Genomic DNA, 22,929 nt, shown 5'->3' on the forward strand with positions numbered 1-22,929 from the left:
ACTATACATGTACGATATTGCTGCTCAATGAAATCCAGTCGCGGCGTCACTCGAGTTTGCGCCTTGCATCATTTCGCAGCCGAGGGTTCACAGGTCTAGGGCTGCGTAACGCCCGGCGCGTACTCGAGTGATAACTGTTACGACTGGATTTCATTGAGCAGCATTGTATACACAAGAAGAAGCTAGAGCAGTGAAAGGCATGCATGCACAAATATAGGCCAAATGTTGCAACATCATGACATCATTAGGATTAGGATGACAAGATTGACATCACATTCATGGACTTGATTGTAACACTCAATCAGGCTGTCACGATGCTGTTGTTGTTGTTGTTGAGTCCTAGGGCTGAAACGAATGCTCAATGAAGCGAACGAATATTCTCTTTCCGAATACGTATGAAACGAAGAATATTCCGAATATTCTAAACCGTACAGTATCCATGGATACCTAGTTGTATTGTACTACAGGTAGAATCCTGATAATTCGAATACCAAAATGCCAGGGAAAAACTTCCAATTATCCGGACATTCTAATTATCCAAACATGTACCGTATTTTTCCGGTTGTAAGTCGACCTTTTACGGCTTAAAATAGAAGGAGAAAGGGTGGGGGTCGACTTACAACCGGGATTCGACTTATAACCGGGAACTATCAGTATCTTACAAAAAATGACCTGCACTGCATGCACGAGTGCACCATGTTTACACATTTTTGCCAGTTTATTGGCCTTTTTCAAGGATTGGGACGTTATATCCTCCAATGAGGAATGTTTACATGATTTGTTGATGTGTTATTAGCAGCAGGTGGTTAGTAGTGCTTCTTTGTGTCGTCTCGGAAGGTTGAGAACGAACTGCCTCTTCTATCCTCGCCACGCCACACCTCAAAACGAACTAGTCAGTGGTTTTTCTCTAGAGCTAGAGAGAGAGTTTTTCATAGTTTACTTCAAGCGGCGACGGAAGAACTCATAATGGAGAACTAACACTGACAACGAATGACTGACGACTGTCAACAAACGTCTGACTCTGACAACGAACGACTGACAACTGACGACGAACGTCGGACAACTGACCACGAACGTCGGACAACTCACTCTGACAACGAACGTCTGACAACTCACGACGACCGTCGGACAACTGACGACTGACATGGCAAAAGGAAAACATGATAATCATAAATTGGTGCCCTCGTCAGCACAAAAAGGTGCACGTGTCAACAACAAAGCAGCGCAGCAGCATGTACGGGTCAGCAACAAAGCAGCGCGCGCAGCAGCATGTACGGGTCAGCAGCACAGAGACACAAATACAGCAGCAGCTACGACGAAGAGATAACACGTGCAGGCGCAGGTACAACACTATCCCCTACCAAAAAAAGACATCCACTCCTGTGGATGGAAGCAAAAGTGAAGTGTATAAAAAAACGGAAGGAGACAGACCGGAGAAGAAGACAGAAAGACAGGGGAAATGAAATATGAAGCAACATAAACAGGCGACAATAAAACACAAAAGAGGTGGGCCACAACTGTTGAACGCATGACGAGTAGGCCAGGAGGGTTAACACCAGTCGGGAGCCCCGCAAAACTGTGCACCAATCAACGGAACCTGCAAGCAACAGATTTTGCAGAGGACCCCGGCTGGCGAGCTGTTCGACCTGTGTTTGTCCCTTTGGATCTTTTATTCTTAGAACAGCACCAACCTAGTACGCCACCCATCCACCAGTCATGACAAAACAAAAGTACAAATGCATGAGAAAACAGGTTATGCCGACGGACCCAGCGACGCTTCCAGGAGCGGCGAGACCGACAGTACGCACCGACCGAGAAGACTGGGGCAGCAGGACGCACACTGGCCGGCTGTCCGAAAACCGATGGCGCTACAGAAACTCCGAGAATCACAGGACACACACAGAAAGAGAGAAGGACTGACGCAAACATCTCAGCCATCACCAAAAATCAGAAAAGCACACGAAGGAAGGGAAGAACAGCCAGGAAGAACACGTCGATTGAAACAGGAGCAATTAATCAGTGAGGACACCATTGAGGACACACAAACAAATCGGTTACCAATACGCAAAAGATAATGAAGAAAAACCACAGTGCGCTACCCTGAAAAAACCCACAGGGATCGAACCTGAAAAAACCGCAGGGATTGAACCTGAAAAAACCGCTGGGATTGAACCTGAAAAAACCGCAGGGATTGAACCTGAAAAACCGCAGGGATTGAACCTGAAAAAACACGGAACTTATAGTACATCCGCTCGCAAAACCAAAAAACTGAAGAAAAGAAACTGTCCGGCACCGACTGGGACGCACAAGGGCTAACCAGCAACACACGGAAACCATAACACCCGCAAGGCAAACCGATACAAAAAAAGCGCAGGATCCCTGCAGACCACCAAGCAGACCGTGGCTCACCATGATCAGACGCCCACCCAGGCGAACTAGAGAAACCCACATGCCGAAACACAATTATTACAAAACCATACGCTCACAAAAAAAATTCAACCTGGATCAAGAACGAGAATCCTACATGAAGTTCACACCTCCCACCAAACCGGAAACCAACAGCTTTCCTACTTTGTTGACAGTGCATGTGCATGACCGAGCCTGACAACGCTCTACACCATGTACACAGAACATGGAGAAACTACTACTAAAACGGTAAAAACACGAAACAAAACAATATGGATCGACTACATACGAGGCAGCACCTCGAGAACGTTCAGGTGGACATCTAAACAAATCACGCGACACAGTCACACGTATCGGAGCAGTCCGACGGCAACTCCGTGACAAGCACAAGTGCACAACACAAGACGAGATCAAAGCTACCCATGCTGAATGCACGACGAACATGCAAACACAAGTTCCAGATTCGAACGAGTAGCGCACGAACAGAAGTTTGAAATTTTCATACACAACAGTACAGTACAGGGTAGTCAGAGCACAACTAACACAACGGGGCGAACTTCCAACGAGCAGCAAGACTACACTACGAGTACACACTCGAACACAATAGAACAAGGTTCCACGGAATTCCTGCCGGGACCCGAGTCACCCGACGCAAAACAATTATTTGAAAATTCGAAATCGAATACAAGGTACGGCAACACATTACGAATAGCAGAGCAGACAATTACAAAGGCATGCTCACCTGAGTAGGAGCTCCGAGGATCTAGGAAAGGGTTGAACAGACGCAGCAAAGCGGAGCCATGGCGAGAACGCGAAGAGGAAAACGAAAAACACCGGCCGGAGAGCGACGAGCTTCAGGGTCGTGGGTTCGATTAGTTGGGCGCCAAATGTCGTCTCGGAAGGTTGAGAACGAACTGCCTCTTCTATCCTCGCCACGCCACACCTCAAAACGAACTAGTCAGTGGTTTTTCTCTAGAGCTAGAGAGAGAGTTTTTCATAGTTTACTTCAAGCGGCGACGGAAGAACTCATAATGGAGAACTAACACTGACAACGAATGACTGACGACTGTCAACAAACGTCTGACTCTGACAACGAACGACTGACAACTGACGACGAACGTCGGACAACTGACCACGAACGTCGGACAACTCACTCTGACAACGAACGTCTGACAACTCACGACGACCGTCGGACAACTGACGACTGACATGGCAAAAGGAAAACATGATAATCATAAATTGGTGCCCTCGTCAGCACAAAAAGGTGCACGTGTCAACAACAAAGCAGCGCAGCAGCATGTACGGGTCAGCAACAAAGCAGCGCGCGCAGCAGCATGTACGGGTCAGCAGCACAGAGACACAAATACAGCAGCAGCTACAACGAAGAGATAACACGTGCAGGCGCAGGTACAACATTTGGGTGAAAACTTTAAAACGCAGGATTGAGACCTCCAGATAGGGGGGTCGACTTATAACCGGGGTCGACTTACAACCGGTAAAATACGGTACCCACAACACAATTGGCCCAGAATCTGCGAAAACCAGGCTTAGGGTGAAATTTCACAAAATGACTTTTCCCATTTTCAGCTTCTACTGGGCATGGGAAGTCAGGAAACAAATTATTACAGGTGTGGGTCAACTCATAGTGGTATTAAAAGTATCTCAAACACACCAGGGTATTGTGTTAAAAAGTCCAAAAAAACACAAAATTGTTATCACAGGAAAGAAATGAAGAGAGATCCACCAGAGTGAAGGAAGATACATGGATGATTTTTGTTTAGGTGACATGACAAGGTAGGCATGTGGGGGCAGGCTTGTTGTGGCCCCTTGGTGCTGCAGGCTGTAGTGGCCATGCACAGTTCTGCATGAATTTTGTTTGCTCCTCACTCAGCACATTCTGGGGCTGCATACATGTACTGGCATGCTCTGGCGCTACACACCACAAGGAAACCCGACTCCAGTTGAGATGGCACCTTTTGAAGGGTGAATCTAGTACAACTATTCAAAAACAAGCAAGAACACGGCCTTTCAAACTGTTCCACTGTTCGTAGTATGCGCATAGTGATAGTGTGCTGGCGTGCTGCAGTGCCTGCTTGGTGCTGACCGGCAAGTGAAATCTCGGCACGCCGTACAATCCCTTGAGCTAGCTGTCCAGCGAGGAAAGTCTCGAGTGGAGGCCTCTCGATCTGCTCGCTCGTTCGCCTGGCATTCAGTAGCACTTCATCGCCAAGGACTTCAATTCAAAACAGTTTTCACACTGCGCTTCTAGCCTTTTTCCTCGTGAACTTGCTGCAAACGTATGAGCTCTGCTGCGCGTGTCCCCTTTGTGTGAGGCCCAGAAACAGCTAGTATCTCCATACTTCGATTGGCTGGGTCGATGTCGTCCAGGTTCTCCTCGCTATCGCCATCACGACTCTAACTGGAGACAATTTCTTCACCATTTTCCGCAAGCAGCAGCTAGCGCAGAAATTTCGCCATCCCTGAGTGAAGGAGATGGAATCTGTTCGATCAGCTCAAAAACTCTTCGTTGTGACTAGAGGAGTAGCAGGGAATATTCTACCGGAAGCCCTTTGACTTCCCTGACCGCTGAAACCCTTCCTGCCATGACTGCTACTTCTTCAAACAAGCGAGATTCTCTTTGGTTCCACTTCACTGCACTCGAGCGTCCACGCGACACAACCTTTTTACAAAACATCATTTTTCTCAAAAATATGATTTTCACCCTAAGCCTGGTTTTCGCAGAAGTTCGGCCGACATTATGTATGTCAAAATGCTCGCATTGACACGCAAAATTGCACTACGCACCTTAGACACAGATTTAGGGCACTGAACTGCCTGCGCATGCAAACCAAACTGATTTGCAGAAAATAAAGTAAATTTCTGATTATGGAGTTGATTGTTCCAACTAGGAACACACGCTTCTTGCCGAACTTGACACTTGACTTGACAATCAACTTCATGACTATTACCGCCGAAGTCGCAACTTCTAAGTTCTAATTATGGTTTGCTATTATATAAACTTTGAATTATCAGCACTAATCCCACACATTTTCTATGTAAGTGGATTCCGTGGGACTTCTAGTTAACCGGACGTGCCCAGTTCGAGGTTCTAATTATCAGAAATTGTTATGAATTTTCAGGATTTCACATGCACTCTTTGGCTGCACCAAAACAACTTGTTGGAGCTCGCGCTTCCTGCCGAACTGACTGACACTTGACTGGCTCGCGCCATGTGAACACACCCACAACACTGAAACTGTGTGAGTGAATAGAAGTCGTTGCGCTGTAGTTACGTGTTGAATACACCGGCACATCGATCGATTGATTCAGTCTTGTTGAGAATTATTTTAGTATTTCAAGATCAACTCTTTGGCGCAACTCACACCATCATTCAGCCTGTGTACGTTTCATCACAATTTTCCCGCCAATATGCTGTATAAATTGACATCATTGTGCTTCGTCAGCTTTCACAGGCGTCTACTTTTCTCACAATGTCGTCAAAGCCACGCGGATAGCTTTTGCCAAGTCATGGCCTTGAGAATGAGTCCGTGTCCATGTTGTTTTCGTCATATGGTGGGAGTAAATTGCATCGCAGCTCGAAAGAAACTATTTGGTCACGAAACGAATTGGGACCCTTGCCGTGCTTCAACATTCACCGCACTTTCGACATGTCCTCTCTGAGTCCGTATCGATATGAGGAAGAACTTGTTTGTTGTAAACCAGACGTACATGTACAAACGTGAGTGAGTTGTCATTTTTCATGCTTTCGCGCGGAATATGTCTTTGAGTTCACAGCGTGTTTTTTCAGGTAGCTCATACGGTGAGACGGCAAACACCCTAGGCGATCGCCCGGATTGCTAATCTTTTTTAAACTGACTGTAAGCAAGAAAGCAATCAACACCAGAGATGTATTTTTGCACCAAAAGCAGAGAGAGAGAGAGACAGAGACAGACAGAGAGACAGAGACTGAGCGATGACTTTTCTTCTGCTCTACTTATTGCATTGTATAGTGGTGTGTCTGTAAGGCATTGTACAAGCACCCCATTCAATGATGACTCAACACACGTGGATTTTGTTTGCATCTATTGCTTCCCTTTGTTTATGCAGCCCAGTGAACCCAGGCGATGCAGTTGAACGTTGCAATGGACTGGAAATAACAAAGGAGGTAAGAGTTGAAACTCTAAGCTAGAGTACTTCAGTGTGGTGCTGTTGGAATATGTGGAGACCAGAGACTAATAGAGAGGTTCCGCATAACGCAATTACGTAAGTAAATAACATAGTTGATCTTCGGAAAGTCTTACGTACACTGCATGCGCATCTGTGTTCCGCCATACGGAGTTATCGAATCACGTAGCTGCCCTTGGCAACTCAGTACGCGGCAGTGTACAACCGGGTCGACGTGGGGAGTGAGTCATAAATTTGTACCCCAATCCACTTACGGAGCACCTCCGTTACCAGAGCTCTATGTACGTACTCTACGTAGACAGTTTTCCGTAAGTGGAGTGCAAAACTTGCAAATTCACGGGTTTTCCTGCCCACCAACGTAAAGTTGCTCAACTCTACGTAGTGCGGAACCTCTCTAATTAGGGGTGTGTTTGGTTGGTACGATCTAGAACAGGATCGAACAGCTGGTGCACATGGAGCAGCCTCATGCCAACCAAACGGTACTCCAGAAACAGAACACATTTGCGTGGAAAAATGTGTGAAATTTGGTGCATTCTTCAAAATATGTATGAGTCACCATGGTCACTTTGTACGGTACAACGAGTCCAACCCAAAAGCGTATGCACGTGATCATTTGGGACCAAAATCGATGTTCCCGCCAGGTTTCACTGTGAAAAAGTGAAACTGCTCGGTCTGCTCCGGCCTCGAGGCCGGAGCAAGCAGAACATGTTCTGGCCGACCCAGAACAGGTGCAGTCCCAACCAAACGCGCTGTTCTGGTGAATCCTGTTCTAGTTCGTACCAACCAAACGCGCCCTAGGTCAGCAGGAACAACAACATTGATTTTAGTTGCTGGTTTCACCCTGTATGATATTAATAACACGCGCACACCATGCACACACACACACACACACACACACACACACACACACACACACACACACACACACACACACACACACACACACACGTGCGCCCGTGCCCACCTGCCCGCGGACGCACGCACACACACACACACACACCTAGCCCCTTCTTTCTACATCGTGTTATTTCAACAGGACAACGAGAAGACCATTTCTCCTTGCACCGACAGCATTTCTGTATTCTTTGTGTAGACTGCCATGTCCGCCACGTGCTCCTTCCCATTCCTCACTGCTTACCCGCAAATCACATTCTCTGCCTTTTATGTGTAGCATATGATTGCGTGTACTGTTGCTAATACCTTCCCAACTATATTGCTGGTGCATGGTTATTAGGCAGTACATTCACCTGACAGCAGCAATTCTCTCCAGTTGTTATTAGGCAGTACATTGACCTGACAGCAGCAATTCTCTCCAGTTGTTATTAGGCAGTACATTCACCTGACAGCAGCAATTCTCTCCAGTTGTTATTAGGCAGTACATTCACCTGACAGCAGCAATTCTCTCCAGTTGTTATTAGGCAGTACATTGACCTGACAGTTGTTATTAGGCAGTACATTGACCTGACAGTTGTTATTAGGCAGTACATTGACCTGACAGTTGTTATTAGGCAGTACGTTGACCTGACAGTTGTTATTAGGCAGTACATTGACCTGACAGTTGTTATCCCGACTAATTAGATTACAGTAAGTAATGCCGATGACTCCCTTCCAGTTGCCTTCATCGGTGTCAACAGTTTCAGCAGTGATATAATGTCTGACACTTCTGTCGTCCATAACCCAGGCAACGTTCAGAGTTACTATAAGCGCTCAGGAATGTGCACGGTTGTCACAGACTCGCAAGTAAGTACCTGTAATGACACACTTTCTATATTCACATAATTATTTGAATAATTCCCTCCAATGCATGGTGCACTTTCAGCAGAGGTGCGACTCATGCCTTCTTAGCATGGGGACTTCCCTATGATACGGCCCACACGCAATGGACACCAAAATGATCGTTTTGACTTCATGAATCCATTGCAGTTTGAATAATGATGGGCATTTCTAATTTTGGAGCTTGTGCATCCTTGGTCCTACTGCTACAAATGAAATACGCATGGAAAGTTGTATAAGTTTGCACGAAGTTACAGCGCATATTGTATAGTGGTGTGTATTACGCTAGGCACACTTGTATTCACTGTTCATATATGTTGTGTGTGGTTATGCCGGAGTACTGCAAGATTGTTTTAACATGATATCTTCTCGTTAACCTATGAATTTTGGACAATCGTTAAATTTGCGACTCGTTATAATAACATGTCTTACAGTATTTAAATAACCGACAAGGAGACAACAGTCGTAAAATAGCAATGAACGAGAGAGCTTGAAAGCTCAGGGCCCTACGCTATGCTTTTTTGCCTAGCTAGCTCATCATGCATTAGAACTGATGGAATTTTTTTCCATTGATTGGCTACATCAAACTTTCTCTTTGCATTCGAGGGTCAAACGACGCCGTCTACCACCTTGATGACCTAGGTAAAAAAAGCATGGGGATGTTCTAAATTTCTCCTATTTTTCTCAAGACCTAACCTGGGATTCGAACCCGCACTATTGCCCTGCATGCATCCCCGATACACTTCGCATACATACCCATTCTTCCAAGTTGCTTCAAGTTATGATCTTGCATTTGAAAGCCCTATTTGAATATTGTGGCCATGGCCATGCCAGCTGTCTTTGATGGTACGGTACGGGACAGGTACGGGATAGCGCCAGGCATGCCGACGGCACAAACAAACAGACACACACCTTGATGGTACGGTACGGGACAGGTACGGGATAGCGCCAGGCATGCCGATGGCACAAACAAACAAACAAATAAATTAACACCAAATTAAAGCTGTGTGGACCCTGGCTAGCGCCAGACATTACTGAAGTAACGTCTTTTGCATAGCTACGGGAATAAAACTAATTGTGCACTCATAACCATGTATAAAACAATTAAAATGAAACAATTCCAGAACATTTTGTCGTGACTATCATCAGTGGAACATGTTCGTTCGTTCCTTCGTTAAGCCAAAGAATACTGTAAGAATAGCAATGAATAATTATAACTAATTGTGCACTCATGGCCATGTATAAAACAATAAAATGAAGCACGTGCATGCGCTTTTCGGGTTGCATTTGGCATACACTCGGTGTGCCATATGAAATGACTCGTACACATTTTGATGAATGCAATAAAGTTTGGGTATATTTCCAGCATCCAAATAGCACTCCAGAAAGGCAGGAACAGAGCACTTTTTCTGGAAGTGTACCCAAACTTTATTCCCGTAGCTATGCAGAAGACGTTACTTCAGTAACGTCTGGCGCTAGCCAGGGTCCACACAGCTTTAATTTGGTGTTTGTGTGTTTGTGTGTTTGTGTCACGCCTGGCGCTATCCGTATCTGACGGCAAAAAAGCATAGGATGTTATAAATTTTTCAATTCTCCTATTTTTTTTTCAGGCATATCCTGGGATTCGAACCCGCACTATCGCCCTACATGCATTCCCCCATACACTTCGCATTCATACACAACTCTTCCATGTTGCTTCACGTTATTATCTTGCATTTGAAAGCCCTATTTGAATATTGCGTGCAGCTGTATGTGACAGCTGTGTTTGATGGTACGGTACGGTACGGGAGACGGTGTCGTATTACCCTCGATCGTACCTGTCCCGTACCTATCCCCTACCGTACGGTGCCATCAAAGATGGCTGGCCACAATGCATATTCAAATAGGGCTTTCAAATGCAAGATCACAATGTGCCACAACTTGGAAGAATTAGTATGTATGCGAAGTGTATCGGGGGATGCATGCAGGGCGCGCGATAGTGCGGGTTCGAATCCCAGGTTATGTCTTAAAAAAGGATTTTTTTAAAGAATTTATAACATCCCTATGCTTTTTTTTGTCTAGGTCATCAAGGCAAAAAAGCATAGCGTAGGGCCCTGAGCTTCCAAGCTCTCTCGTTGCATTCATCAAAATGTGTCATCTTAAAAGGGAAGTTAAGCCTAAAATCAAAGTTTCACCAGTTGTAGTCTTCGGGGTGTGTTCAATTGGGAATATGGGCCGAACTCGGCATCGCAGCTTTCTCGGACCAAAACCAGTTGACTCAGCATTCGAAAGACTAGTGTTCCTGCCTTTCTGGAGTGCTATTTGTGTGGCATGCGGCTACTCCATTGCACCAGCTGTGGGTTATCGTGTTCTAGATCGTACTAACCAACGCTCCCCTAGCCATTCATACTGTAATTTTGAAATTGTGATGCTCCAGCCTGCAGTTGTTTGTGAGTCCGGCGTATGGGCGTATCAGTATCGACATAAATGCATTGTGCTCTTGCAATTGCACTTCAGCATCCATGAAGGTAAGATACCTTAGGTGCGAAATTGGAAAGGGGAGGGTGGGACAAGGGTTTCTGTGGCCACCTACATTCCTGTTCTGCTAGCGTAGTGCATGAGTGAAAGGCAGTTACCTTGGCCACCGCATGGCCTGGTAGCAATACAAAGACCACCGCACAACCCAAGTACAAACATGACCACCGCACAGCGCAGTACAAGCATGCCCATCACACAAACTAGTAAAAGTGTGACCTCCTTGCGGCCTAATGCAAAATGGCCGCAGCACAGCAGCATTGTAAAACATAGCCGCTTACAGCATCTAGTACAAACATGGCCACGTGCGGTCTAGTGCAAAGGCGGCCACCACACGGCCAAGGACATTCACTGCTGCTACATAGCCTAGTACAAGCACGGCCACCTTACGACCTGGTACAAGCATGTGCGTACATGCACACATACGCAATTTGATGTTACCTACCTTGCTGAACATACGCATAGTTAAAGAAATGTTACTTTGGGAAGACACAAAGGTAGGAGGGAGGGAGGAATCAAAGTTTCCCCGCTTGAAGCAACTAACTTGCAAAGAAGGTGCACGGAGATGTGGAACGCCACTTCTGGTTGGTGCTCAGCAGCCCTTTCCATGCTACACTACGCTTACATACCAAATCCTCCATGGGTAAAAAAACTAAAAAAATCTATATCATGAGATGATCTACACTATACACTGTGCGAACTGTGTCACAGGTTACTAAGTTTAGAGTGGTACAGGATGACAATCACCTATGCCCTATGCCCTATGCCATATGCCGCCGTTCCTGGAGAGAAACAGCGTTAATGTGGGGCTGATATCAAATTTCTTGTAGCAGTTCATCTGCCATCAAACAACACGTGGAAGCGTTGCTATATGTAGGCTTTGGCTGACTAGGCTTTGCTGTAACTACTGGATTAGGATTTCATGTGCGAAACCTTGTCTTTCATACAGACTACAGCCTGTCTTTTGTGTTTTTGGAGTAGGATTTGCTGTGCGAAACCTTGTCTTTCATACAGACTACAGCCTGTCTTTTGTGTTATTTTCTCATTTCCTTTTACTCTTAACTTACGACTTGTTTCTGTGTTACTCTCTATGATTAGAATTCGTCCGAGTGCTCTGGTCGAGGTGACCTGACCTGTGGAAAATGCGAATGTCCCGACGAATTGTAAGATACAGCATGGCACTTGATGTCCCTCGGAATTACCCCCGTTTCCGGGAGCGCTTGATCACCTGAAATAGACACAATCCCGACTTGGATGGAGCGCCACGGACTTTAAGATTAAAATTAATAGGGTTTACACTTTACAAGTTATCCATTGCTGTGCAATAGTGCCAATACTAACATAACTAAAATATTGGAGACTCAGAATGTTGCACAGTTAGCATATTCTACTGACAAGCGGTACTGGCGTTCAACTACTTCCTCCGCGTCATTAACCTCTTTAGCACGACGCTACCTGAGCGCGCCCCACGTCAACACCTGTAAAAGTCGCATTTTCCCATGAAAGTACTAGCTGCTCAAGGATCGATAACTTCACCTTCCCTTGGACGAATTCCACGATCTTGAGCTTCCTGGAAAGGTCTTGAGACGAGGGACAAACTGATGTCAAACCCAGCTCGGAGCGAAACCAAAACCCCGTGCTACAGTCTGGCAAACTCCATCCACGCGCTCGACAGACTTGAGCACGGCCAAGACTAAGCGAGCTCAAATATTCAGCTGCCATTTCGGTCTCCTTGCTCGTATCGAGCTCAAATTTTTTGTGAGGACTCATGGGATCCACTACCATCATTTGAATCTTGTTTCCATGGCAGCAGGTAGCGCAAAAATGATCCATGATGGAAATACGCGTTCTGCAGACTGCGCAAAAAGATCGAGTTGAAATTTGCCGTGTCGAGTCGCATATCTCAACAACCGGTAGTCGCATCGCTTCGGCGATTGTCTCTATCGCTAGCTGAGAGTTTTCTCTTGCAGATACATGTTTCGATTGTGAGAATCGACCAAGTATTCAGTGAGTTACGATAGTTTGAACAAGTCACTATTGACTCAACACGGACTCCACGACTATGCGATGCAGGTTCACTGTACAGTGTACAGCGCGCGTCGTACTAGTACGACGGCCGTGGGGCATGCAACTCATGTGCGTCGTACTAGTACGACGCTCGCGCTAAGGGGTTAAAATTGTCGCTTCGCACATCGCAATATTTGTGACTTGGCTCGTCTTAGTCAGACTGTCGGAATCGCTGTTTTCTGTGTTCGAACACTGGTGTGACCCTTCCTGCGCAATGTCTACTTGTCATTGTCTCGAACTTTGTCGGAGCTCTCTTCCGCACCAAGCAAATTCATCGCGCTCCGCACTATTCCGCCCCAGAGCGCATTTCGTTTTCTGGAGTTCGTGCCGTCTCACATCGTTCACGTGGGCATTTGTCAAGACTGCAAGCTCGGGTATAAGAATCCTGGTATCTCTCCTGAATACGAACTGCTGAAGTTGACGATGGCAAGAACAAAGTGGTCTCAAATTCCTAAAATGCGCTACTTGTGGCGCATGTTGCTGCGAAGGTAGCAGGTCTGAAAACACCAACAAAATTAGCGAAGTGCTTGCCAAGGAAAGAAGGTGCGGAACTGCTTACCCTATCCCGCTGGAAGGTCGTTACAGTGTACTTGAAAAATGCTAGCTTGCCTTCATCGCCTGCCACCTGGAGGCATGGATCGCCTGAAAACGAAGTTTCTTGACCTGAATTTGAACACGCGTCTTCTCTTGTTCAGCATCTTGTTGAGTGCTGAAGGATCTGCCTCAAACTCTGATGAAGATGTCGACCTTAGCTGCAAGTGCAGCGAAGCGGGGGGCCACAAACTAAAGCTTGGTCCGTCGACAATGCTCTAGCTGATTTCTTTGCCATTCCAGTGGACAAAATAATTTTCGAAAAATCGCTCTGGGAAGCGACAATTTTAATGACGCGGAGGAAGTACCTGATGTCTAGCTCCTTCACATCTCCAATGTGCAAGCGAACAGCCCTCCAACCTGAAAGTTCTTAATTATGGAATAGGATCAGAGCGGGGAACGTGAGCTGCATCAGATCCGCTCCAGCAACTTGGACCCTCACGAAAACGCATCCCAGCGACGTAGCAAGTACACATTCGAGCAGGTTCTACTGATGCAGTGTGATGAATTTCGAACTATCCTCTGCGAAATTTCAATTCGGTGATCTCTGAAATACACCCTTGTGCGTACAGCTCTGGATCTCTGCAAGAGATAACAAACCACTTACTGTGAGACCACAATATTTGAACGCCAATTAAACATAACGATTCATCACGGCGAAGATATTCACTAGTTGAAGGAATGAAATGGGAAAAGTCTGAAGAAAAAATTGACTGTCGCCACCAGGACTCAAACCAGGGACCTTCGCTTGAGGCCAGCGATGCTCTAACCACTGCGGTATGGTGTAGCTGCCATCCCAGCAGAGAGCGTTCAACATTTTTAACATAACAATATCCAGATTTTTGATGGTTAGCGGCATGAAATGTCAACGATTTCTGGCAGTCAAAACCGGCGAACGACTGCACTAACTGAATAGTTGTATGCGTCCTTTTTGCAGATAACGACACTCAAAATTTAAAACAAATTTGGATAAACAAGCGGCGAGGAGTCAATAATTTGACAACCGATTCAGCTTGTCTTATTGACTGCGGTTATCAAATTAGGATAAATTTATAGAAAAGAAAAAGGACCAAGGAACTACAAGTTACACTATTAGAGAGATTCTGCTACACGGAACTACGTACCAAACTCCGTGTCAACTGCAGTGAAGTTTGGCACGGATTTTGCGTACGTTGCGCCGGTTCTGCTGTGCGTAGCATGCTCGAACACCCGCCACATGTACTCTGCGCGCTCAGTTTCACGCGGAGACCAGTCCGTGTGAAGCGAAAACGGTATGAAAAATCCGTGTGAAACTTGATCCCGTACCGCGACGAGGTTTCCATACGTACTCTGGTACGTTTTCCTGTGTGGCAGAAACTCTCTACTGTAAAAGCCATTATTCTAACGAGGCGCATATATAACGATTTCCCAAAATTGACTAGTTTACGTGTACCAAAGGTAACGATTCTCACTCATTCTCAACGCTCAATAGGAAAGTATATGTATCGATTTCTGTATAACGATTTCTATTTTAACGACAGGTTTTCCTCGTTAACTCGTTAGAGTTAGCACTTCGTTATATATATATGGCTTTTGCAGTATTATGTCCACTAGCACCACCAGTTACTAAACAATCAGCTCATGCGATAACATTGCACGACGCTGACCGACAGTATTGACGTTCTACAAGTAACTGGCTATCAGCTCTAGCACATCTTAGATGCACACTCCAACAGCCTTCCAACTTGGAAGGTTCTAAGTTTTATGATAACATGGAGGGGAAAGCGAGCACAACCAAGACAAGCACAAAACCAAAGTCTCAGCTGTGAAGGACGCTGGCAGATGTACATGCATGTCGATGACAATACTGGCAAGACCATTGGACAATACGGTCAAACCACGATTCAAGGACGCAAAGCAACATTCCACATAACTTGTGTGGCTCAAAGATGCGAAGATCAATCGACATGCATGTACGTCCGCCAACGTCCTTCACAGCTGAGACTTTCAGTTTGTGCTTGTCTTGGTTGCGCTCACCTTCCCCTCCTATGTTATCATAGAACTTAGAACCTTCCAAGTTGGAAGGCTATTGGAGTGCACATCTAAGATGTGCTAGAGCTGATAGCCAGTTACTTGTAGAACGTCAATACCGTCGGTCAGTGTCGTGCAATGTTATCGCATGGGCTGATTGTTTAGTAACTGGTGGTGTTATGTGGACATCATAGCGCAACTTGTAGTCCCTTGGTCCTTTTTCTTTTCTATACATTTTTGTAGTCCCTTGGTCCTTTTTCTTTTCTATACATTTTTCCTTGGGTCTTCAAATTAGGATAATCGCCAGATTTAAAAATGTTCACTAAAACACACACGTATGATTAATTACCTGGTGTCTACTTTGTCCATCTCTTACAGTCCAGGAGCGAATTGCAGCTGCAATGCTGATCAAGTCGACCTTTCGGGAAGAATGGACATTGACTGCAGGTACACGCTTAGGATAGATATTTCAGATGTAGAATGGCTTAGGTTGGATGAATGCACTCACACGTGCACATGCTTACCATATTTTCCGCAACACTGACTGAGGCGCTTAGTAGTCTGCTTGCCCGAATACTTCACCCAATTTGAAAAAATCGACACGAAATCCCTGAAATGATGTGGCGCTTATTTCAGACAGTCGGTAATAAAAGACCGGCGCCAATTTCAGAAACTACTGTACGTACCCGCATACACAAATGCACACGTGCATGTACACACACACACACACACACACACACACACACACACACACACACAAGAAAACAAACAAAAACACACACCTTCCTTCCTTCCTTCCTTCTTCCACTGCCATGACTGGCTATGTGGTCCCATATGAGGCAGACCAGGAGGCACACGCACACGCACACACACACACACGCGCACACACACACACACACACACACACACACACACACACACACACATACACACCTTGGACCTTGGACGCGCTGCCATATTCTGGCTATGCGGACCCCATGGGGGGTTGAGCAGGTTCGGAACAGTAGGGGCGATGACGGGATAGGTCCTGTGGTCTACTGAAACGCCGACCGCAATTGCAAACGATGCAGAAGGAGCTACGGTCTGTGTTAGTTGCTCTGGCCGAGCCACGGCTGCACTTGTGACGTTTCATGCCTTGGCGCGATAGCACACAGCGGTTGCAGCGGGCGCAGTGGAAGCTACACACATACACACGCACACACAACTTTGGACATTGACATTTTGATGCCCATTGCTCTCTGAAATGATAGCTTCAGAAGTTGCAGTAATAGTATCTCCTGAGGCGAGTCTAATCATTGGGCCGAATGAAGTCTCTGCTACAGCCGCATGTGAACAGTGCACGCGTGCACACACGCACACACACACACGCCACACACGCGTGCGCACACACACACACATTTGAGAGATAGAGGAACATTTTGCTCTTTATTGTTGCTGTATTCTCACATTAGGCCAAGTAACGCACAACCAGGTGAGCCAACCTGCAACGGCCAGGGTATTTGCGGTGTGACTGATAGCTGCCAAGTTGGCTGCATCTCCTGTGTACCAGGCTACCATGGCCGGTACTGCCAATGTAGCGACTCACTCTGCAATCTTTCCGGAAATGGACTACCTTGTGGAGGTCAGTTTTCAGCTAGAGAGTTGTGTGTGTGTGTGTGTGTGTGCGTGTGTGTGTGTGTGCGCGTGTGTGTGTGTGTGTGTGTGTGTGTGTGTGTGCGTGTGTGCGTGTGTGTGTGTGCGTGTGTGCGTGTGTGTGTGTATTTGTACGTGTCTGTGTGTATATTTGTGCGTGTCTGTGTATGTGTGGGTGGGTGGGGGGGGGGGGGGGTGCATGCCAAATGTTGCAAACTCTTTCATGTTTGTACCCTACCCGCTTCGTGTGCCGATGTGCTGGTGCATGAGCATGCTTGAGCTCCTGGGCCAACTAAGAGAACTAAGAGAATCAGAGTGGGCGAGATTGTCAGCTGATTGTGTATGCAGTATACAGTATACTGTAGTGTATACACCTGTTGTTCAGCTGATTGTGTATACAAAATGCTGTATACACCTGTTGTTCAGCTGATTGTGTATACAAAATACTGTATACACCTGTTGTGGTTCATCTAGATCTAGGTTGACGCCGGTGTTTGCTGAAGTGTTCAATACTGGCGTTGGTGCTCTCAAGTGTTGAATGTTGTTGTCAGTGTCACCGCTGCCTGTCGTTAGAGAGATTAGAAGATGCGCTCCACCTGAACGTTAACGCTTGTGTCTACGCACTCAGGTGCAGGAATCACACAGCTTGCATATTCGGTGATAAGACACAAAGTAACTTGGACGCGAGTGTGTATGCAAGCTAACAAACCTACTCAAAGCCACAGATGGAACCATCAACACGTGCACAATCGCGGAAACATTCTCGGATGATAATGAAAAAATGCAAGAGAAACGCGAAACAAGCTACACTGACATGGCCCTACGCGAGTGGGGCCTGTCACATGTGTGTGAGGTCAGATGCTGCAACTTGTGTGACTGGACCTTGCCGGGATTTCACCTACTGCACACGTCCGCCCGACCTGTGTGGCGTGCATGTTCATCGCTCTGTTGTCATTGTGTATCACTGCAGGTAACGCACAGGGCCGGTGCATGTGCGATTCTGAGACCTGTGGTGATTGCAAGTGCCTCTGTTTCCCGCCATACGACATGGATGCTGTCTGTAACCTTTGCCCAACGTCCATGGAGACATGTCGTGCCAACCAGGTGAGTTTGGTTTTCGTCCAATACCCGTTGCTTTACTAGATTCTGGTGGCAGATACTGCTGACAATGTAGTGGTATTTGTGGTATTGTTTGAATTATTCATAGTCCAAAGTTGTATGTGACGTGCACAAAAGGGTTAAACAGCAGCAGCAGGGAAAAGCCGTGTGTGTGTGTGTGCACACAGAGGTAGCAGTAGCATACATACTGAGGAACAACACTGTAGCCCAAGAATTGGGGCAATGCCACAGTACATATAAACTACTTCCTCCTAGTCCTAGTGGGACTACTACAAGCGCAAAGAAATTAGCAGCTGGACAGTACTAGACAATGTGTCCAACACGGGTACAAAGTGATCAGATCTTACACGCCACCTACGCTTTTGGAGTTCAGGATAACCGGCAAAGGGGTGGTATGGAAGAGACTTAAAACCCTGTGTGTCTTTACGGTCCGTTTCAAAAAGATTTGCAATCCTGGCGATCGCCCGCGGAGTTTGACGTCTTACCGTATGAGCACTCGAGTGCTGCCTGGAAAAACTCACTGTGAACTCGAAGAAATATTCCGCGCGAAAGCAGGAAAAATGACAACTCACTCCCGTTGATACAGTCATGTACGTCTGGTTTACAACAAACTAGTTCTTCCTCGTATCGATAATGGAGTCAGAGAGGACATGTCGAAACGAAAGTGTTGTAAATGTTGACGAGCGGCATGTGTCCCAATTCGTTTTGTGACCAAAATAGTTTCTTTGAGCTGCGATGCAATTTACTCACCATGTGACGAAAACGACATCGACACGGACTCATTCCCAAGGCCATGACTTGGCAAAGCTATCCGTGTGACTTCGACGACATTTTGAGAAAAGCAGACGCTTGTGAACGCTGATAGAAGACGGCGTTGACTGCTAAATTCAAATAAATTGGCGATCTTGAAATACTAAAATAAATCTCAAAAAGCTACAGCGCGATGACTTCCATATTCACTCACACCATTGCAGTGTTGTGGATGTGTTCACATGGCGTGAGCCAGTCAAGTGTCAGTCAGTTCGGCAGGAAGCGCGAGCTCCAACAACAAGTTGTTTGGTGCAGCCATCTTCTTTGTCTTGTACCAGCTTGATCACCAAAACAATAAAAAAAGTTTGACTTGAGGATAGGTTGGGATTTGAACTAACAACTTCATGGTCAGCAGACAGCATTCATAACCACAAGGCCAAAAAGGAAAGGATAAATCGTGGGTTTTGATAAAAAATCGATACTGGCTTCCTGGGCAAATTGTAAATCATGGGAAAAGGCCGGAAACCTGGCCGAAATTCTAACTACTTAACGGCTGGTCCCATTGTTCCGAAACCTTCACAGAACAATTTGCCGTGTCCTAACAAGCCATTCTATGTACTTTGTTGTCCAAATTTCCCTTATCTTCATACTTTTTAAGACCCAAACCTGATTGTAATTCTTTTTGAAACAGACTATAGGAGACTCACCGGGGCTAGAAACATTGACTTCAGCTGGCACAGACCCGTTCACGAAGAGAGTCGAAACAGGCATCTTATCAGCTGAGCCCATTGGAGAGGATGGACGGGGACACGCTTGACCCTTATGGACATGGACACGACGGCACAGGTTGTCGTCGCAGGTCACTCCGTGCGACAATGGGCCATTGGCGCTGACATTAACAATCCTCTGTGTTGTGTTGTGCTTGCTGCAGAGAAGTGCCGTCTGCTCCAATAACGGTAATTGCGTGTGCGGCGCTTGCCAGTGTACTGGAGGATGGACAGGACAAACGTGTTCAGCATGTTCAGCTGGCGCTGTAAGTCCTATTATTTTACAACTCTCGGGATGTTGCTCCTACAGCTCATGCGGCTTCAGCAGTTCCTCTAGTTGTTACTGCCGCAGATGATGACGATGCTGCAGCCATTGCTGCTGCTGCTGCTTGTGCTGCTGCTGCCTCCACGTCTGCTGCTGCATTAAATTTCCATGTTCCAACATCTGAATTGTTATTTTCTTTTCCCGTATACACCATGCAGAGTTGCCTCTCTGAGGTGTGTTCGAATGCCCAGCCCTGTATCAATGCCCCAATGGAATGTCTAGGTAGATCAAACTGTACATTATGCCCTGGTGCAAGCACCGTGTCTGCAACTAACTCAGAAAATTGCAACAACCACTTCTGCCCGGCGAATATCACCACATTGGAAACATCTCCAGGAGCGACCCACACCTTCTATGGTACGCAATGCTGTAGTTGATTTACTTTTGCACAATGCAAATTGTGACAGCCTTTCATGAATTTTTGTTTGTGTGTTTCTGTGCCTCTTCTCATGCATGTGCATGCGTGTGTGTGTGTGTGTGTGTGTGTGTGTGTGTGTGTGTGTGTGTGTGTGTGTGTGTGTGTGTGTGTGTGTGTGTGTGTGTGTGTGTGTGTGTGTATGCGTGTGTGTGTGTGTGTGTTGGGGGCGGGGGATATACACGGGCAATGATTAACCTCAGGTAAACTTCGCCCAGGTTGGGCCCATAGCCGAAACACTTTCTGAAGAAGCCATGGATTTGTCGAAGTGTTAAAATATTTCAAAAATTGTCAGAGTTAAACGTCTTGCTGCTGTTGTGTGATTTGACTATCCAAAGTTGTATATTCATCTTTCCATCTATGTTGCCGCTGTGGTGTTGGTCGGTGTCTTCAGATCCGAAAAATTCACCAACGTTTCAGACTGAGGGCAGCCAGTGCACATCTACCGTTGGCAACTGTCGTATCACATTCTTCACTGCGTCTACGCAGAACCAGCTTGTCGGAATTGCGGTTGTCAGGACGAATGAAGAACAGGGTTAGTTCTACTGCTATTTCATTCTGTGACCCACCAGAAAGCAGGCTTGCAAAAGAAAGGTGTGTTCGAAGCGTACGTTGGAGCGATTCTCTGTCAACAAATGAGATGGAGTTCTGAGCTGTGAGCTATAGCTTTGCACTCTCAACAGCAGACTACTGCTTCACCTTGAGCAGAAATGAGTTAGAACGATGCGAAAGAGCTTTGTACGGAGGCCCCAGCAAAGCCAGGATATCCGGTAGCCCCTTGTCCCCCAATGTTTACCTGGTATGCACATCAATCAATATTGATTGGCTGAGAGGGTCGGAAATAGCAAATCTAGTACTTGGTTAGTGTGCATCCAAGCCACTGGTAATAGAAGGGTAATCACTATAATATGACTAGGGGTCAAACGGGTGTACCTTTAACTAACGAACGGGTAATTTTCTTAACGGGCGGGTTAACGGGTACCCTTTAGCAGCCATGTTTTAATTTTTGCGCAATTTTCATATAAACCATGATAGTAATTTATCTGTTCTCAGGTTGCAATTTGATATCACATTGTGATTCGCCAGTTGATTTGAGTCTGATAGTCGCAGAGGTGGATCTACTAGGTGCGAAAATGCAATAACAATGCAGGCATGTAGCTTGGAGTTGTAAATAATTTACTCCCGCCTGGAATGCACGATCCCAGCAGCGTGGTTTCGTACTGACTTGATCACCGAAATCGAAACGGGTACCCTTTTACTCACGGTACCTGAGATTAACGGGCGGGTACCCGGGTACCCGGAACACCCCTTTGACCCCTAAATCATATGCAGGAAAACAGCTTTTTTCTGTGGCCAATTTTACAGCTAGAGAATATATTGCCTTGTTTGTCAAAAGTTGAATTATAGTTCGTAAAGTGGAGTTTCATATTTACAGGTTTTATTTCTATTTTCGCATCCAACTACCTGAGAATGTGGCGAAAATACTTTCCTTTTGTTTTTTTTGTTTTTTTTATATTTTACTTGTTTGCAGACTGTGACACGCAGTTTAACACGTTAGGTGTTGTGCTGGGTATTGTGTTCGGCCTTCTTGGACTTGCCATCATTATCTTGATCGTCTGGAAGATTGTCACCTTTGTCCTGGTAAGGCTATGTAGTTGCTGACCGTCTTGCTGCATGCTTGGCTGCATGTTTGGCTGGGTGCTTGAAGGAGTGGTTGGAATGGCAAGTTGCAGGATAAATGGTTGCTCATACATTTATGCAAGATGGTGTACTAGTAGTTAGAATAGTTGGTTGGCTAGTGGATCGTCTCATTGCTTGCTCCTGCTGGTTTGATTGCAATGCTTCCTCGGGGCACTGTACTCCATACAGTACTGCTGCTGCTGCTGCTGCTGCTGCTGCTGTCATGCATGTGAGATGCAAACAACTGTGTGTGGTTGCACTTGTTTGTCACTGTATCCGTGTATGTATGTGTGCGTGTGTGCGTGCGTGTGTGTGTGTGTGCGTGCGTGCGCGTGCGTGCGCGTGCGTGCGTGCGTGTGCGTGCGTGTTCATTGGCTGGGGTAAGCAAAATATTTGCCTGAGACGGATGCTGCCCTGTGATTTGTGTCTTTACTCCAGGATCGGCGTGAGTACCGTCACTTCCTGGAGGCCCAAAAGAACGCCAAGTGGGAGAAGGTTAGTGATCGGTTTACTTTTCCCTGTCATGTTTGTGTGTTATTTTCACTGTGTGCGGACATGCAGGTCTACTGCACCATGTTGCATGATGCATGCTTTGGTTTCCTGGTATGTTGCATGCACACTGTGACATCCTGGCCATGATCATGCACACGTTGTGACATGTCTTGGATGGCACGCTTAAACATGCTACATGATTG

The 22,929-nt window shown here is 46.3% G+C and overlaps 1 protein-coding gene across 2 annotated transcripts in view; it reads left to right on the forward strand.

Moving 5' to 3' along the window:
* The window catches only part of LOC135805114 (integrin beta-1-A-like), an 84,247-nt gene that overhangs the window by 52,670 nt on the left and 8,648 nt on the right, over positions 1-22,929 (forward strand). For both annotated transcript variants that reach the window (XM_065319114.1, XM_065319113.1), the window contains exons 15-26: positions 6,514-6,571; positions 8,273-8,331; positions 10,781-10,871; positions 11,977-12,041; positions 15,925-15,993; positions 16,998-17,167; positions 18,149-18,282; positions 19,979-20,080; positions 20,298-20,496; positions 20,949-21,089; positions 22,086-22,195; positions 22,673-22,729. In XM_065319114.1, the coding sequence (XP_065175186.1) occupies positions 6,514-6,571; positions 8,273-8,331; positions 10,781-10,871; positions 11,977-12,041; positions 15,925-15,993; positions 16,998-17,167; positions 18,149-18,282; positions 19,979-20,080; positions 20,298-20,496; positions 20,949-21,089; positions 22,086-22,195; positions 22,673-22,729 (1,255 nt within the window). The remainder of the gene's footprint in view (positions 1-6,513; positions 6,572-8,272; positions 8,332-10,780; positions 10,872-11,976; positions 12,042-15,924; positions 15,994-16,997; positions 17,168-18,148; positions 18,283-19,978; positions 20,081-20,297; positions 20,497-20,948; positions 21,090-22,085; positions 22,196-22,672; positions 22,730-22,929) is intronic.

The sequence above is a fragment of the Sycon ciliatum genome, chromosome 1, assembly GCF_964019385.1.
Source record: "Sycon ciliatum chromosome 1, ocSycCili1.1, whole genome shotgun sequence".
Classification (NCBI taxonomy): Eukaryota; Metazoa; Porifera; class Calcarea; order Leucosolenida; family Sycettidae; genus Sycon; species Sycon ciliatum.